The 18854-nt window shown below is 43.2% G+C and overlaps 1 protein-coding gene across 2 annotated transcripts in view; it reads right to left on the reverse strand.

Annotated features, from left to right (window-relative positions):
- mnb (minibrain) overlaps window positions 1-18854 on the reverse strand; it is a 212174-nt gene that overhangs the window by 64920 nt on the left and 128400 nt on the right. The window contains exons 2-3 of one of the 2 annotated variants that reach the window (XM_071585811.1): window positions 18518-18622; window positions 18321-18460 (exon numbers count right to left, since the gene is read on the reverse strand). In XM_071585811.1, coding sequence (XP_071441912.1) covers window positions 18321-18460; window positions 18518-18622 — 245 coding nt within the window. Of the gene's footprint in view, window positions 1-18320; window positions 18461-18517; window positions 18623-18854 lie in introns of those variants that run through there. The other variant, XM_071585810.1, reaches the window with a different exon arrangement.

Raw genomic sequence — 18854 nt, forward strand, 5'->3', positions numbered from 1 at the left:
ATACCATCAGACTGATCCTGCAATGTTCATTAAATAATGCAATACCTCCGTCTTTGTAAAAGAGTTCAATAACTTCAGCCCAACTATTAATCAGAAACTTGGAACCACTGTAATTAAACGAACGCAAAGAATTTTAACTTGACACATTCGCCCTTGTACGCTCGTGCAATTATAAATACTTTATCGCTAAAGACACTGCCGTCAGTTATTTTGTGCTGGATAGCACCGATTAAACATAAAGCACATAATTTGCAGCCAATTCCTTCAGGAAATTTATTTCTAAAGAATTTAGACGAAACTTTAACTATTGACAAACTGTCTGTCACGTTCTGTAGCCAAAGATTCTGATTTGATACAGAAAATTAACACTTGCAAGCAAATACGGTTAAAGCTTACAAGAGAGTTGTCCAAAAGCCTTCACAACCAAAAGGCTAACAATATTTTTGTACACATACGCGCGATATTCATTAACTATCGATGTTCAGTGTAATACATTTCATTGATTAATGTCCCAGTAACTTTTTCTAGCCTAGTAGTTTCATTTACCTTTTAAATGGTCCACAACATCGGGTCCACTTCGACGGACGGTGTAGTACTGTACCTGCAAATGGACTACGGTATCATCTTACCGCATGAATTTTGCCCCCCCCCAGGAAACGAGCATGCACCCTAATAGTACGTTTTCAGTACACTAATTACTTATCGTGCCGGTCCGCTCCTCCATGTCATCGTATTTCGCAGAAAAAACCATGTATTTAGAAATAATACTTTTATAATGACACTACGTTGAAACAATAGTCGGTTTATTGAGTAGTGGTAGTTATTAGGAGAATCTAAGAAAAGCTGAGGTAATTTGCGCCATGAAGGATCGGTGGGTAATCCGATAGAAGTAGGATGTTCATTGAATGGGAAAAGGATGGAGAGAAACCTTGATTACGCTTCACAAAAGGCGCCAAAGAGTTCATAGTTGAACGCCCCATCCAATGGACGGAGTACTCCACATGAAGTGCTCTCAACATTGCACCGCAATTAGTGATCGGGATACCATTGAAAACTCCTCAAACTTCAGGGATTCAATCCCGTGTCTTCGGGGCGAAGAGCCGGTACATTAGCTACCGCACCATCCCAACCACTCTTGTGCCAGTATCTCTCATTTTTAAGACGCGCACTGACAACGGATCGGGAAAATAAAAAACCATAAACACTAATCAACCCTAAGGTCGGTTTGGTCGGTAATGGTAGGGTTCACCCAGGTACTAAGCCCGACGGCGAGTGAAATTCACATATCAGGGTATTGGGACCAGTTCCTTTCCCTCTGCCGGTTATGGTTTTCCCAGGAAGATATGGTATCCGAAAGATCACAAAGTTTCTGTGGAGTTGAGGATGCCCAGAGAGCCTTGCCCCGGAATTGAACCCGAGTCCTCTCCTCCAGTTCCGGGTCAGTTGGCCAACGCTCTATCCCTGGACTGCCGCAACTCGAGGAAAATATATAGAATAATATAATAAATTTAGAAGAATTTTAATAAGTACAGATTCAATGATCACTGAACGCGTAGTATAATAAACAAGGCAATACTAGCGTCTTCTCTGCCCACAGGGGAGCAATACATCCGCGTTCGTCATCTCATGGAATCTTTGCACAGCTGAGTTGAAAGAATCGGAAAAGAATACTGAGAAAAAAACATTAGAATAGGGTCATTGATATTGAGGATTATGTTGAAGTCAGGCATGATAATATCAAGCAAGAGATGGAGAAAGGAACCACACACTAAGAACGAGCGATGTGATAAGATGGAAAGACAGCTGGGATTAATAGGTAATTGCTCACAAAATAGCATTCCCATTATCTAAACACGAAAATGAATGGTGGGAACTGACTGATGTACAATTTACTATATCTTTTAGATATTTTGGAGGACGAATGATATCCCATTATGGACCAGTCTTCTCCAATATCGTTACACCTACGGTGAAAAGTGATATCTTCCCTTGATTCCCTGATTTGATAGTCACTTGCGTGGATGTTTGCCCCGTTGTCCAAACCTTCAACAGGGATTTTAGTACTGTCTTTGCTCCGGCGAAATAAAATGATGTATGCAACTGCAATCAATTAATATACAACCGTGAATAAATCAAAGCAAGAAAGCATTTCAAATAAATGACATTAATCAATTTTATCCATATTTAAAAATAAATAACTGTAAATAGTCAAACTCTCATTATTAAATGCTACAGTGTTTTCAGAGGACTTTTGCACTGGCCCACGACGATTGAATGACTTAGAATCGAAATAAAAATGTTTTAGAAGGCTATTTTTTTCGATTCCCATACTTGACTTTTTTCCTCGAGTTGACGATGAATGCGAAGACATAAAAGCACTTTCAAAACGCTCACGAGGCTTGTCACGAACTGACACGGATGTTTTTGATAACGTTGCGCATTTTCTTCTGGCCCCAGACAAAAAAGGAGTCATGGGTACGACGAAACAGGAAACAGATAACCACTAGGAACGAATTAAATCTGAAGAAAGAACATACAAAGTTTTTCTTTTGAGCTTCAATGTTTTCTGCAGGCTATAGAATTGAGATATTTGCACAAGTGGGTAAATGGTGATGTGAAGCTTTTGAGGACTAAACAATAAACAGAGTAATCAACCCGAAGGTCGGTTTCGTAGTTGATGGTAGAGTTCACCCAGTACTAAGACCCAACGGCGCGTGAAAGTCACACATCAGGGTATTAAGGGAGGCCCTTTCCCTGTGCTGGTTATGATTTCCCAGGAAGGTCTGGTGCCCGAAAAATCACACAGCTTGGGTGGAGCTGGGGGTGCCCAGAGAGGCCTTACCGCGAAACGAACCCGTGCCCTCCAGTTAGTACTCCAACGCTTTATACCTGAACTACTGCGACTCACCTTTGAGAAGTAAATACAATTATTCCAAGAAAACTAATAAAGCAATCACCACATGGAGAGTTAAAAGGACATTAACGAAATAGGCATTTATGAATTTATGTGAAAGGAAAACTCCATGAAAAGTAAGGAGACAAGGTTTAAATAAATATAAATCATATGCTCCACAGAGGGAAAATGCTTCTTTCACTCATAGTCATGTGATTTACGTGATATGTGACGAACCGGATACTCTTGATTAGAAAACGGTCAAGGCGAATGATTGTTACACTTTTAAATTGACATACTATATTAAGAAGTTATGAATTGATAAGACATAACTCACAAGAAAATTCAACCTGAGAAGGACTAACGTTCAGCGAATACGTCCGGTATGAAGTAGTAGTCTCTGTGCTTAATGATACACACTTTTCAAAATAAAGGCTTGGTGGGTGAAGACAAGGAAGAGATATTATTCAGTACGCTGAACTTAAAAGAGCTCCAACTCCGAAGTGGACAGAAGCCTTTTTGAACGTCAAATTATCAAGGTACGTACTCTTTTTCGGAGAAGGAATTTTAGCATCATTATTTTCCATCAAATTTTACAAATTACTAACCCCAGGCAACCTTCAAAGCATTGGATAGGTGGTAAAATTAGGCATTAAGAAATTTATCTGAACATGATGTAACGTAGTAGACAATTAGGTATTACTCAATAATTAGTATCATTAGAAGAGATCAAATGCTTTCGGCGGTAGTGCTCGCTAATGTTGGGAGGCAAAAAATGGTGGGACTCCATCAATCGGTTCGATCGATTGATTACCTTATATCCCTGAAATTTTCAACTAGGGAGGGTCAACACGACAAACAAATTAATCTGATAATTTTTTTCATCTAATCGACTCGTTAAATCTTTCTGTGCCAGTTCCAAAATAATTAATGCTTGAGAAAGATTAAGTCTAGCTATAAAAAAACTCGTTGACTTTTACAACAGAACAGTTCCCCATCGTTCATCAGATAAAATCACATCTCATTCTTGCATTTCCGCACAACTATTGACGGCATTACGAGCATAAGCAGGTAACTGTCACAGGGAAATTGAAGAAAATCTAACGAATGGTTTTAGTGTCAGCAACGCACCATCTAGGATTACTTAAACGAATGGATTAATGAATGAATACAGTAGCTAGAAACCGGCCACATACTTCTTCCAAGCAACCAGGAACGAGCTCTCACCGAAGGGTCAAAATACAACCTAATAATTTCTTCATGTTTCGCCGTGAAAATTCCCCTTCGACTTCGGATGCATTGAAGTAAAATAAATTCTCGTCCATGCTAAGTTGCCCAAGGGGGTTAACGAAAAAAAATATCAGGTCCCACAACCTAAGTATCACTTCTCTGAAATCGGAGCTAAAATAGCAGCGGCTCCCCTCCTGCCTTAAGTCCACTTCCTTCCCCGTCACACGATTCCACACTCTCACCAACCCCCGCTCCAAAAAGAACCCCCAGGACGATAAATAAATCGGCCGGAAGGAGCGAGGGGACAGAAGAGGGGAAGGACACGCAGCCTCCTTTTTCAAGGGCGGCTGCAATAATGAAGTCAAAAAGAAAGGGTCAGAGGCATAAATCCGCGCTGACCCCCAGTGAGGTTGACCCCCGCACCCAGAGGGGGTGGGCGCAGGGAGTCTTGAGCACGTTGCAGGGTAGTGGGCGGGGGCAGGAGGAAGAGATAGCGGGAGGGTGTGGGTGAGAGTACAAAAAGTGAATGAGGAAGGCGAAAAAGACAAGGCGGAGGGCGCGGTGCGGACAGGGGAGAGGGCAGAATTGGTCGGGGGTGGGGAAAGTCTCGAAGCGAGACCGAAGAAAACCTCTTCCTTCACGAGAGCCTTAACAAACCCCACCCATTCCCGCCAACCCGCCGTTGCTAACCCCCTAAAAGAAATCCCTCCCCCTGCCGCGCGACCCCTACGAGAGAAAGGCCTCACGCACCCGTGGATCGGCCCCGCCGGGGGATGAACGGGCGCGATCCCCCCCCCCACGAACCCCCCTCCTCACCTTACCCTCCGCCTTCTTCCCCCATTGAACCCTTCTCTCCATACCGCGGGAACAGAAATAGTGCCAAAATAAAACCGACGCAACCTGCCCCTCCCAAGGAGTGAGGAGGGTTACGGAGCGGGGGTCGTGTGCAGAAAAGGAAGAGACGGAGTAAAGGGGGGGATTGCGGGCGAGAGGGAGAGAAGGGGGAGGTTGGAGAGGCGTGGAGGCTTGCGTGAGGTCGTGCAGCGACCCCGAAGGCGACGTATGGGGGAAGGGCGACGTGGAGAGGCGATGGGAGGGGCTCCTCCGCCCGAGGGAGCGCGGGGGTGTGCAGAAGAGGCGGGAGAGGGAGGGTGGGCGGGCGGCGCTCCGCGAAGGGTGAATGGCGGGGGGTGGAAGGCCGACTGAAAAAGAGGACGGAAGCAGACTATGGTGTGCGCGAGCCACGCGAACCCACCCTACCCTCACACGTGCGCACACTTCTGACTTTTCCATTCGCTTGGGCGGTGGGGACGGGGGGAACTTGGTAGGTGGCGGAGAGGAAGGGGCGTGCGACGGGTTTGAAGCGAGGGCAACCTGGTGTGAGTGGTCTGGGGAGAGAGACAAGAGGTGAGGGAGACCGGGGGGTGGGGGGGAAGGCAGGAAGGTGGGATAGAATGGGTCTCGTAATGAATCAGCTGTGGGGAATTGGCTGGATACGTTGGAGGGCTGGGTCGGGATGAATGGCGGCCGGAGAATAACAGTTTTCTTGGTAATGCCCAGAGTACTTTTTCATCGGAAGATACAGGAAGCGTGCGGATCGATGATAAAACGCCACCCCTCCCCAAACCCTCCCACCACCCCTGACTGTTTTGCCCGCGCATAAAACGGCCATTACGGCCGGCTAACCCGACTTTTAATCGTCGGCGCATGACGTAGTGCGTCCGCCTCGGACTCAATTTGTCTCCCTCGCAACTCGCACTCACTGCGAGCACGCACGCACCCGCGGCAGCACGCGGGGCGCATGCATGCACCGGCGAATGCACGCACGCTAGGGCACGCGCGCCTGCGCGCTCATCGCCACGAGGAGTAATAGCCGAGGGAAGATTTCGATCAGTTACTGTCAATTTTCTGAAACGGCTAGAGCGACCGCGCCGCCGCATGCGAGGTCAATCCCCGCCATGAAATTCAGCACCTTTGCTCGCGACGGCATGCGCGGGCGATAAATATGCGGAGAGACTGACGCGCGGTAAAGAGCGCAATAAAAAATGACGCGCGAATCAGCGCGCGATTAATTAACAATTAATGCCGAAGTTTATACGGCAGGTAATAAAGCGGACCCCGAAACTCCTCTAACTGCCGAAGATTAGCTTTATTGATCCACGTCTTACACGAATCCCGAGTGTGCAGGGTCCTCTGATATTGGATTTGAACTCCGGGAAGTAGTGCTAAATCGGAAACGCTCGATGAGTTTACAGGGAAGAGGGCGAAATACACCAAAAGAGATCTGATGGGCTTGGTTTCCTTTCGTAGAATATTTCATGTGGTTTTATTCAGAATTTAGAAAGGGTTTACTTGGGAATGCACTAATGTAATCGAGAGGTACCTCTCACCCGACTATAAGACACAACCCTTTCGCCAAACCACTGCATCCCCCACCAATCTTCCCAAAAATCGGACCTACTCTAAATGAAACGTACACTCATAATATAATGTATGTTATTATATTTGGAATGAAAACTGTATTTATCAACATAGTTAAAACAGTATTATCACCTTAGAAGCTGCAATAACAATAGAAATACTGTTTACTGTTTCACCTGTACCCTTTAAAATGCAAATGATAAACGTTCAACTACTTCACAATCAACAAACAAGCAGATTCTTTTTAGGAAATTTCATTTACTTTTATAACCTATAGATTCTTTTTCTTCCCACTTTCTCCTTTCATGCACACGAAATCAACTAACTCATGCCTCCTCACCACATCCAGGGGCACTCATTTGCAATTTATTAAGCTTTTTACAGCTTGAACAGAAATAAAGACGATTTTTGGTAAAAACAACTTGGTAATCTGATTTATGAATGAATCGATGGTAGCCTTTTTGTAACGCCTGGCTGCTTATTGTGTTTATGAAATTTCTTAAACGTATTGATGTGTTTTTTCTCAGTGAGTGGCTTGAATTTCATCGAAAATGGCCTACAACAATCGGCGGGGCTGATATATCAATCTCATGAATAAAGTCACAAGGGCAGAAAAATTATTTTTCTGAGCCTCTTAAGAAAAAAAATAAAGAACTTTCATGATATTCCGCATCCAACCGTTATCCGGATAACAAAATATAATAACATTTTTAAACAGACGATCTGAATGCCAGCAACAACACAAGGAGAGGAAGCAACAAGTACGGAATGCTGACGAATGATTCCGCTTCACACGTCGAAAAATCCGGAGCGATGTGAACCAGCGAAATGAACCTGACCGATACGATAGTATTTAAATTTTAAATACAAATTTCGAGCGCTTATCATAAAATATTATCTTCCTCAGTGAAACATTAGCGTAATGGAGATGGAAACTTACCCGGCAATAAAAGTACGGAAAAATATTTTTTACAATCCATTGAATACCCCCATGAATCCCATGAGAAGGTTCAAGAGGAGAGAATAGTGGGAGAGAAGTCGCAAGCCTATTCAATAAAGAAAGATGAGTTATTTATTCTCACAATATGTGCAAACATTTAAGTTTATGCTATACTCTTCAATCTATATGCCCTGTGTATGTGGTAAGAGTTTCATTGATTTGAATAGAGTATTGCGTCAGACGTATTTTGAAACATGTTCAATTCGGTTACGCCAACTTATGACGATGAAAAACATTTTCACCGGATATTTACTCACATCAGGGAGCGAGAAAAAAATCACTAGGGACTAGAGCTGGATTACAAGGGATGGGGGGGGGGGATGTGTAACAAACTTCACATTGATGTTCGCGAGATTTCCAACAACATTTGCCATTTTTGGCCGTTCACTATCGTGGTCTAGCATCCAGTCTATTGCTTTGAACTGTGGCATTTTGTGATTATTATGGACTGGGAGACTTTTCAGTGCATTCCTCTACCATGCTCCATTTAAGGTTGTGTGTGCTGTTACAACATGCTGATACACCATTCCCTGGATATCGAAAAATGTCATGACCATGACTTGCCCGAACAGAAGCCACCACTTTGGCTTTTTTGATGCAGTTGCTGATGACGGAAAATTAAACATAAAGCTTTCCTTTTGGCTCTCAGGATCAAAAGGATGTAGCCCAGTGTCATCTACAGCGATAATTTTGGAAGGAAACTCAACTTGTAGTATTATCAACTCCAACTGAGGACAAAGCTGCACGCGAACGTCGGATTGCTCGGGTACGAGCGGTCTTGGAATCCACCGCACACAAATAAGCCTCATGTGCAAATGTTTTTAACCATATTTACGAGTATGTGGACGGGACTCAATCAAATTTCCATTATTTCTTATACTGCACTTAACTTTATTCGATGATCTCTAACAATGGCATCGGCGATATTAACGTTCACTTCCGTTCACTTAAGTTCATCGATTGGAGCTCCTGGTCCCGCTGGCTTTGAATTTAATTGCCTCCCCTCCTTAAACATCTTAAACCTTATTCTACCCTCCAAAAGCTTCTTTTAAAATTGTGTAGGGCTCGGGTGAAGATTTATCCTGGCGAAAGAAAAGTTTCAATGACGTGCATTGGTCATCCTCCATTGTCTTCTCCTGTCCTCCATTGTGGCGTATGTTACCTCCACTGGATCAGTAATAAGGGACACCTGGCAGAATAATTAACGGTAGAATTCCCTTCGCATCTAGGTTTAGGGCGTGTAAAATTAAAGCATTCAAAAGATGGGGAGGAAAAGTCTTTTCCATTTGATATACTAAGTGATTCCTATGAAGGAGTGCAATCGGAAAATAGCATAGATAAGGTTCAGGCAAGAGTTTCCCCAGAAATTATTATAGGTTTCAAATTAATAGCCTCGCATAGCAGTTCATTTCCAATTCCTTTATGATACGATTTTAGTAATAATTACCTTCGGCCATTCAATTACTTCGCTTTGGTTGCACAGGTTAAAGCGTAAGTTGGCAGCGCTCTTCATATGCCGGTGCTTTAAGTGGTGCCAATTTGAAAAAAAATCCGGCAGTTCTGGACCAAAATATGAATAGTATCCGAGGGTACCGAACCAAATATTCCTCCCTCAACCTTACTCCTTATTACAGTCATAAAATTACTCCAGGTTGAGAAGCCTTAAGATACTTGTTACACCTGAACACTTCTACTGTAACAAAAAATGACGGCAGACGACACGAAATAATCCTGCCTATTGCTGAAAAAGTACCATTACGGATCAGCGAATAGACACATATATAAATATAAGCCACTGGCTTTAACCATATTACAAAGTGTATACTTTCCCAACACAAGTTAGCTCGCGACGCCACGCCCCTTTGTCAAAATGACAGCAAAAATTTGGCGAATTAACCCGACGTTGGGTGGGAATCTGGAGGGGGAAAAAACAAATCCATGTAATGGAGGGCGCCTCTTGTTTGAATAACCTCTCATTCGGCCACACCGTCTCCGCTAACCCCTCCGAGATGCTCCTTTACAACAAAACACTCCCTCTTTTAAAATAACCTCCCTAACTCTATCCGCACGATTTAATCCCAATGATCTTCGCATCTGAACACGAAGAAACGACGGGGGACATCTTTGCAAACCACGCGAATTATTCGGCTCCATTTATCGCCACCGCAAGCGTTATCAAGCTGCGTCTTCCAAACGCGACGTCGTTATGACGAGGGGTGGGGGAGTGAGGGGAGAGGGAAGGGAGGGGGGCAATAATAAAACAAGGCGGGATGAGGCAGACGGAGCGGAGGACGGTGGGGGCGGGATGGTTGGAGATGGCTAAGAGGAGGGGCGGGGACTAGACTGGTGGGGCGAGGAGGGATGGAACTGGGCGGGAGAGGCCAGAGGGGAAAAGACGTTAGATAGAGGCGGGCGAAAGAGCAGCTCCTTCAAACCCCACCCGCCGACGCGTCAACCCTTCCCCCCCCTAAAACCCCGCCTTCCTTGTCTACCCTGCGGACGGCAGTTTACGAGCGGATACGGAATCTCATTCCCTCCCCCCTAGTCCTCTGACCCCCTTCCAGCCGCACCGCCCCCCCCCCCCACTGCTTTTCGTGATATGGATGTTTATTTAACAGAAATCTCTCTCGCGTAATTTTCGTGGACATATATGCAAATCTGTTTAACACTACGCATCCCGACGAGAAGAATAAATATTACTGCATTGGGGGTCTTAGCGGCATGTTCTTCTCGAAGTAATTGCTGTGACTACAGTACTCAATAGCTCAAAGTATTAAGACATTGAATTCGCTGACCTGAGACAAGTAGAAGCCTATTGCTGAAGGTGAATTTTAAATGCTTAATAGATGGATAAATGAAGTATGCAGATGTAAAAAAGAGGAAAAGCATGTGCAAGATTATGAAGCTCTATATGGAAAAGAAGAACCATATTAATTGAACAAACCTTGAGATAAAATGAATTTGTTGGGGACATCAGAAACTGGAACACGGAAAGAAAATACATACGTAGAGCAAATAAACAGAAAGAACAATCAAGAGAGCAGCGAGCAGGGAAGCATTTAGGTTTTGCATTCACCTAATATTCGGAATGAAAGATACCCCTTAGAAGACAATACTCTAAATGTTCACTCCTTCTTCATAAAAGTCGCTATCGAGGCCTAAAGAGAAATACGACTGACGGCCCAAAGCTATACCAGAGATAACAATATAATTGACAGCATTATATTACATATCTAGAGATTGCAATGTAATTTAAATGGCTAAACAAGTAATTGGCAGCGGTTTCGGTGGAAGGTAAATGCAGTTTAATTTATTTATTTATTTATTTATTTTTATTCAGTATAAGTCCGAAAACAGCGCATTCTGGCCTTTACATCGAACTATTAACAACGATAACAATGATCACATTTACAAACACCCAAGCCCTAGGTGGAGGAAAACTCACCCAGGCGGGAATCGAACCCGCGACCCTTGGAATGGCAGACGAGGACGTTACCCCGCCGCCACCGGGGTCAGCAACCTAACCTAGACTGCCGAAAAATTAATCGGTAGTCACGAAAATTATCATCCCATGAACCGAAATTTTCGCTCAATCATTGCATTTTCAACAACAAGCATTGCATTTTCAACGACAAGCATTGCATTTTCTCGCACACTGGACACAATCGCGTGCGTAGATCTCCCTCGCTGTGATTTCAAGAGCGACGTATGCGATTTTTCCTCGTATATTTTAGCATTCGTTCTTGTTTTCTACGCAATTAGGCGGACGGAGTATCATGCCAGATTCTGTCGAAAACGACAACCTTTACTTTGATTGAAAGCGTGGTCATCTCTTATTTTAGATGGGGAATTTTCAATCCAGTAGTTTGAGGGAAACCATCTTAGCCATCCCCTAATTTTTCAACATTAAGATTAAAAATTATGGAGTCTTAATACGCTTATGATGTTAATTCAAAGTCAAAATCATAGCTATTCAGATGTACTTTGTTTTGTATCGGAGGTTTTGCAATCAAAATTTTCCTTTTTAACGTATATCAATCTAAATGAATTTAAAAAATCTAAACAGTGGAAAAGCTTTGAAAGTAAGGAATCAAGACGTGGAGAATGGATGATAATGAAATTTCCAGATAGGATGGAAAGATGCCGAAAACGCATTTTGACAATGCCAATGATGAAGCATTGTGGTCATCTCGTGAACATAACGAATACATACATTACTTGTATGTAAGTAAGTGTGTTTATTTATCCGTGAAGAGATAATCGATACGACACGAAACATTTTGAAGATAGAACTAAGCAAGAAGAGCACTAGGGATTCGTGAGACGAGGGAGCTGGTATGTCGCAAGGACTGAGTAAAGTGAGGACTGGTCAATGCGGTCCCTTCGTCATTACTTAAGTACGAGAGTCTGAGTGGTCGCTCGCCTGCATTGTGTGGCGGGAGTGGGGGGGAGGGGTGCAACCTAAAGAGGCGCCAGTAACGTTTATGGCACTTGAAATAAGCTCCAGTTTCTTCGAGAAAAAGCTTAAATTTCCATCACGGAACAACATCAACTGCCATTAAAGTCTCCGGCTATTACTCTTGATGACAGAATGCACGCAAATTCATGACTATAACGTAAATGCACACACTATCAACAGCCACACATTTTGTTGCGGCAGCACGACAGATTTCCCTTAAGAGGTATTTCATTCATTACCGCTTCAATTCGACGATTGGCCGACGGCGCACCCCCATTCAACATTGTGACAGCTATTCCCTCTCACACCCTTCTTTCCCTAGTCCTAGTTTTGCTGGTAGTAAGTATTTGTCCCTTGGTTCTCCTCTGGGAATGTCCACTTCCTTCCCCAAGCGGACTATTCAACTTCCACTCAATGGTTCGCCCTACTCTTCTTGCCAGCATTTAAAATGGTCCATTCATCGTCTTCCATATTTTAGAGTGCCACATTGCACACTATGTTGTCACACGCTTCTTTTACCTTCTCAGAATACAAAAACGACACAATTAGGAGCTTTTTAACCTACAAATATATGTTCCACCTATAACAGTTTTCCAATTTAGGGCATCAATTAGAATTAATAATCACAATAGCATACAACAACGGTGTGAATTATTTACAGCGCACTGATATCTGACGGAGCCACTTCGTCTTTCCCATAGTTAAAATGATTTATGCACGAGAGTATACGCCTCAGCTCGTTAGTCTAGCGCATAGCAAGTTCGACGCCACACTGAAGGTCACGAGTTTCCATACCAACTCAGGCAAGGATGTTCTTTGGCGAGCTTGGGCTAATTGGAGCGTACAGTGTGATTTCACTGTAACCATGCTCTGACCTAAAACCCTTAAACCGGTATTACCATTGGAAGAGCACTTAAGACCGACCCAAAATTTAACTCTGAAGGGACTATTCTAACAACTTTCACAACGCAACAATTTCAAAGTGTAAAAATCATTCGCTTTGACCGGGATTGGAACCCGGATCCCGGTCTAGGCGAATGATTAGTACACTGAAATTGTTGTATTGAAATGCATATTAGCGGATGACTCCGTTAAAGGTTACTGTTACGGCATCTCCCGCAGTTTCTTGGAACTTTCGCAACTGCATTCCCTGTCCCTCATAATATAACATAACCGACAGAACATTTCAGCAGCGATAACTGGTGACTAACAAATAACCACGATAGGACGTAAGCGATGCCATAACAATAATCTTTGCTCAACCAAATCTCTCTTTTGACCTCAGAAGCAATGCCATTACAGATAAAAAGCGTATGAAACATAGACTGATGCGAAAAGGCTGACGCGAGGAATCCTCTCCTTATCCTTACCGTGCGCCACGAAAATAAAAGAATCAGTCTTCCTCATTGTTAGATAGAGATGGGGGAGGGGAAAAGACATGTAGAACGGGGGGATTAATATAAGGAGCAAGTTAAGATCCAACTCATACGATGCAAAAGGGGAGAGGGGATCACAAGGGGGATCGGATGCGGAAAGGGGATAGTGGGTGGTTCACCCTTCCCCCCGTCCCCACCTCACCCCCGCCATCCCTCCCCCTCTTTGAGCGCAGATCAATCACGCGGCTGAAGGTCGAGCAACAGGCTGCAGCTCTGGGGCGCCAGCCTGCAGATGATTCTATTCTGGACCACCCCCATTGCTCACCCAAGACCGGATGAGCTGTCCAGTGCAATCGACGATATACAGAACGCTAGAGACAGGCAGCTCGTGACTAGGAAGAAAATGCGACCTTTCACCACGACATCCGCATTAAAACCGCCGGAACCCTCTTGAGTCCACAAAGACCAGGCATTAAGATGAGATTAAATTTCTCCGAAGGGAAGGGCCAACGTTTTGACTGCTACGGCTTTTAATAGGTTCTAAATAGCATGTAACTCGACATGAATCTTCCCGAGTGCAAACAGATGAATATTAGACCGTACACCCGATTACTTCATAGTTACTGAAGGCAGCAAAGAAGTCACTCTTGTAGCAGGATTAAGATCATTCGTTTATCTATGAGCACTTAATTGACTACAGCGAACAAAATACAACTGCAAGTCAACCGGAATAATACGCAAATCAAAAACTCCATTTTACAAATCTCAGATGAATTACAACATATTGAAAATATTTAACAAATATAACAAAAATCGATAGGCAACATATCGAAAGAAGAAACGAACTACCGGTACGCACTGTTGCTGCCAAGCAGGCGATCACTCGTGCGGTGTCAGTCGCTTGGGGAAATTCGAGAAAGATTTCCAACATCCTCATCGTAATTTAAATCGCCCAGACTCCTCTCAGACATTCAAGAATAGCAGGCAATATTAGGCGGAGAACGAAGTATGATGGCAATTTACTCCAGGCCCTTGGAAGGAAAGCAGGATGAAATCACTCACAATTTACTCAGTGATGATGCTGCTCTAATATCCAACAACGCTTTTACGTATTCGTGGTGCATTATGGTGAAACAATTTAGAGACGAGACTCCCGAGAGGGGCGACGATTCTGGCAACTCCCGTGAGGCAATGGCGATCAAAACGCAAGACAACCCATTTGTCAAATTCCACTGCTGGTCGTGCATCTATTTAAGTGCACACCAGTTCCCCCTTAGCCAATTAATATGAATTAATGCTTCTAACTAAATGGGGGCCCAGTGGATTCAGCGTTTTGGTGAGCTTCCAGAAGTTCAATAGTAAGTTTTCCGAACAGAACTAGAGCTAATCTCAACCGCCGGTTTTGAAAAAAAATGAGCTTCAAATTCCTGTAGCAAGGCTTTGCCTACACCAACAAACATTTGACTGCAATCGATGATATACTATATGTACTGACGTACAAACAGTTTGAGAGACGTTTGTTTCTAAGTCTTGATGCTTGAAAATAAAATTCCTAAAATACCAGTCCGATGCACGTGCCATGTAATTCTTAACAAAGCAAACAATTAAGGAATCACCTTCGAATTATTTTACCCCAAGACTATTGGTTCGACTCCTAGATCTAAACATTTTGCCAGATATCATTAGAAATAAGTGCATTTGTCGAATACAGGGCAACGGAATAATTATTTTTATTTGAGTTCACTGTTCTAGAGCCGATAGCGAAAATCTTTCATATACATGGCGCAAATAAAGTCAGCATTGAGGCCAGCAACCATTATTGCTTTCCACTGTCTCTTGCGCAGTTCGGCTAATTCATTTTTTTTGTAATTGCGAAAATCAATTTAATAAGAAATCACGTTTAACTCTCATTACTTAATCATTAATACTTGTACATTGTTTTACTAGACGAGAGGGAAGCACCTAAGTACAGGGACAGACATACGAGATCGCGGAGAGGGATGCCAAATAGTTAATTACACAAATATGAACATCGTTTGAGCACTTCTCATTGATATTGAGCTTATCGCATGAGTGAGCGATGATGCTTTCGAGAGCTTAAAAAACAAACAGGAGGCGTTATGATGTCCATTTAATGGACGTGCATTAGAGGAAGACGTAAGACAGCTGAAAGCTTTTCTAACATTATTCTCCGCGGATGGATTTTATTGACTAGATCAAGGAAATACACGACGTACGTTTTAAAGATGATTTCAGAGAAACTGGGACGAACTACACAAATTTTAAGGAATCGGCAAAGATAATCCTTCCATTTTCGGAATCCCCTGAAAAAAATTCATGCTGTCTTTTGCCGTCTTTCGAAGCGAGCTCAAAAAAATAACTGCTTCATTTACCCCACTCGAGGACAAAAAAGTAAAAATGCTTAAATTACTGGCTACTGAGGCGTCTTCAAATTTTATGTACCTCTCCCTTCTGCGGTGAAATAAAAATGACTAATAAGCTAAAGAAGAAACGCATCAACTCTCAGAAATTACTCCACGCTCAGCCAACTTTCCAGGAAATGGAAGCCAAAATGAGAAAACCCTTAAAAATCCACTCCGCCCCCTCCTTATTCTAGTCCCTCACCCCCATACTTCCTATTCTCCGTCATCTACGCAGTTATTTTTAGGCTTTATAGAGTGGAAGAAAGAATTCACGACACAGTCATTGGATGGAGATGTTTTACAAGGCCTCAGCGCTCGCGCCTATGCACTTAGTGTAGAAATGTTGTCCAATCCCGGAGAGAGCTGGACTCGGGGAAACATCTGACCACATCGTCAACTGGAAATAAAAAGATTCGACAACGCCACTAAATAAATCTCCACGCCGCCGTCGCCGGCGACAACATAAAACATTTACGCATTACAATTCTCCGTCTTAGTGCCAACTAAAGACATTGGAAGAATAAGAGAGCCACACTTTTTTTTATATTTTAGTACCCAGCAAGCAACCGCTAGGGTGTGTGGCAGGGTGTGAATACACACCAGGTTAATTTTCAATCTATATTCTTACCCCTACCGCGGTTGGACAATGCTATTCTGATCCCTTATCGTTCGTGAAAAAATGACATATTTCTGTTCTACACTTAATCTCTCTAATTGTATTCACATGATCTCTCCTACCGTAGTACGGTGGGAGTAATAATACAAATTCAACATCATTGCTAAAGAGACATCCTTCCAATACATGCAAGAGATTTAATCTGTGATTTAACCTTAGCTCCGTAAGTGATTTGTTTTGAATACGCTACCTAGTTTGTCATAACAACCTTTTACAAATCAAGCTCCTCTATGCTGCACGCGATCCCTTTCGGCATTAATCAAACATTGCAAGGATCCCATTAACTAGCAGCACATTCTTAATGAAATCTAACCAGCCGGAAGATAACATTTCTCTTTGACATTTTCATCACAGTTACCGAGTACTCTTCCAATACATGCTTATTTTTTGTTAGCTTATCCACATATTTTCCGTATGTATTTCACCTAGAGGAGGTCGTGAGTGAGGGAATTTTTCTTTTCCCTCAAATTCATCACAAGGCACTTTTTTAAAGTTTAATTCTAATTGCTGCAGTGTCCAGGATTACGGATATCACTGGGAACCAATGCATCGTCCTCAAACAAACGTATCTTACTAGTAACTACGGAGTCAATGCCTTTGACGTCGCAATGCTTTTCTAACATGCACGTTGTACCATGGAGGTTCCGTGTTATCATTAATGAATTTACTGTGAATGAACTTGTTGACTGCTGAGCGTGTGATCTCGAGGATGTGATTCCACGTATCCTCAGTATTTCGGCAATTACTATCTTTCTTAAAATTTACAAATTGACTCTGTAGCACGCATTTTAGGCCATTTGAGTCCCCTTCTTTGAACAAATAAATTTTTCTTTTAGCCTTCTATTTCTTACCTCATATAACGTAAACTTAGCATTTACTGCCCCGTGGTCACTAATTCCTTTTATAGTTTCAATAGTTAAGTTTGTTTCCATAATTTATAAATGTCCCCTTACAAATTGCAACTTTCTCCATTACAGACGGTAAGCACCTCTAGTAGATAATAAAGCAGTGACCTCTGAATAGGTAGGTACGGTAAAATCTACTCAGCTTGGACTGTATGGGAAAAGGTACAATTTATTGCTAAGAGTAAAATTCGTATTAACCTTGCATTAATGTGTTTTCCAATTGATTTTTTTCTTGATCACCGAATATTTTATCATATTGAATTTTATCAAATTAAATTTTAAGCACTTCGGTGATGACTATACCGAATATAATAATTAAGTGCCATGATATAATTAGACCATCCAGTAACCTTTATTTACACCTATTTTGGATGAAAGGACATAATTTCGTAACAATTAAGACTCGCACAAACGAGCCGCCTGAGTTTAGTTAAATAAAGTACGATACTTTATGAATGAGCTGAGTTATGGTTTGGAGTATTTACTAAATAAAAATCAGTCTGATTTTTTTGTATTTCCACTGAACAAAGCCTCCGTGCATCTTCCACTAGCATAATTACTTTGATTTAAATAATTAATATATACTCTCAGAGTAAGCTAATCCTATTGCCAAGGATTGAAAACTATGAGACCGGGATAACAGCCTGCAATTGAGAAACAGAACTCTGTTACTACTGTCCAGCTGTCACAGCTGGGATAAACATCTACGTCGCTTAAGCGACAATAAAACACCGTTCGTGAAGTAGACCAACCAAAACACAAAACTTCATCAACAATACTCGACCGGAGGGTTCCATTGCGCCTGCGGCAGGTGATGCTAACGAAGCTGCAGCACATTCAGCGATCTCGTTATCAGGATCGGTCTCCCGTTTACACACGGAAGATTAGCGAAAACCGCTAACGGCAATGTAAAACAGGAATCGGCGGTCCGACTCACCTCGTTGATGTGCTTGTACGTCTTGATGAGGTCGACGCTGAGCTTCCGAAGAGGCGCGGACGCCGGGTCTCTGAAGCGCAAGGGTATTCGGGCCTGCATCGCCTGGATGTCGGAGGGTGTTCCCCCCGAGCCGGCCCCGGCTCCACCGGCGCCGATCCCCCCCGCAACTCCCGCCACCCCGAGCGCCCCGACGCCGCCGACCACGCTGCCCGACGTGGCCATCGCCGCCAGCTGCTCCTCCGGCACGAGGCGCCCATAGAGCGGGGCATGGCGTTGCCGGGCTCCGGACTCGCCGCCGCCGGCTGAAACGATAGGAGAAGAAATGGAAGACGTTAGAACTTTTCGTCAATAAAATCACGTTTTTGGGAAGAATAAGGGGGTGAGTGGACGATATCCACTGGAAAGTTATCGATTACTGTCAATAAGAGATCATGAATGTAAGACAGGGAGGGTCCAAAAAACAAGGATACACACGAAACAACCATGACCTCGGAAGTTCATAAGGTGAGAAAAAAGCCTGATAAGAAAATTACA

Source organism: Hetaerina americana, unplaced genomic scaffold, assembly GCF_022747635.1.
Source record: "Hetaerina americana unplaced genomic scaffold, ioHetAmer1.1.p SCAF_2, whole genome shotgun sequence".
Lineage (NCBI taxonomy): Eukaryota > Metazoa > Arthropoda > Insecta > Odonata > Calopterygidae > Hetaerina > Hetaerina americana.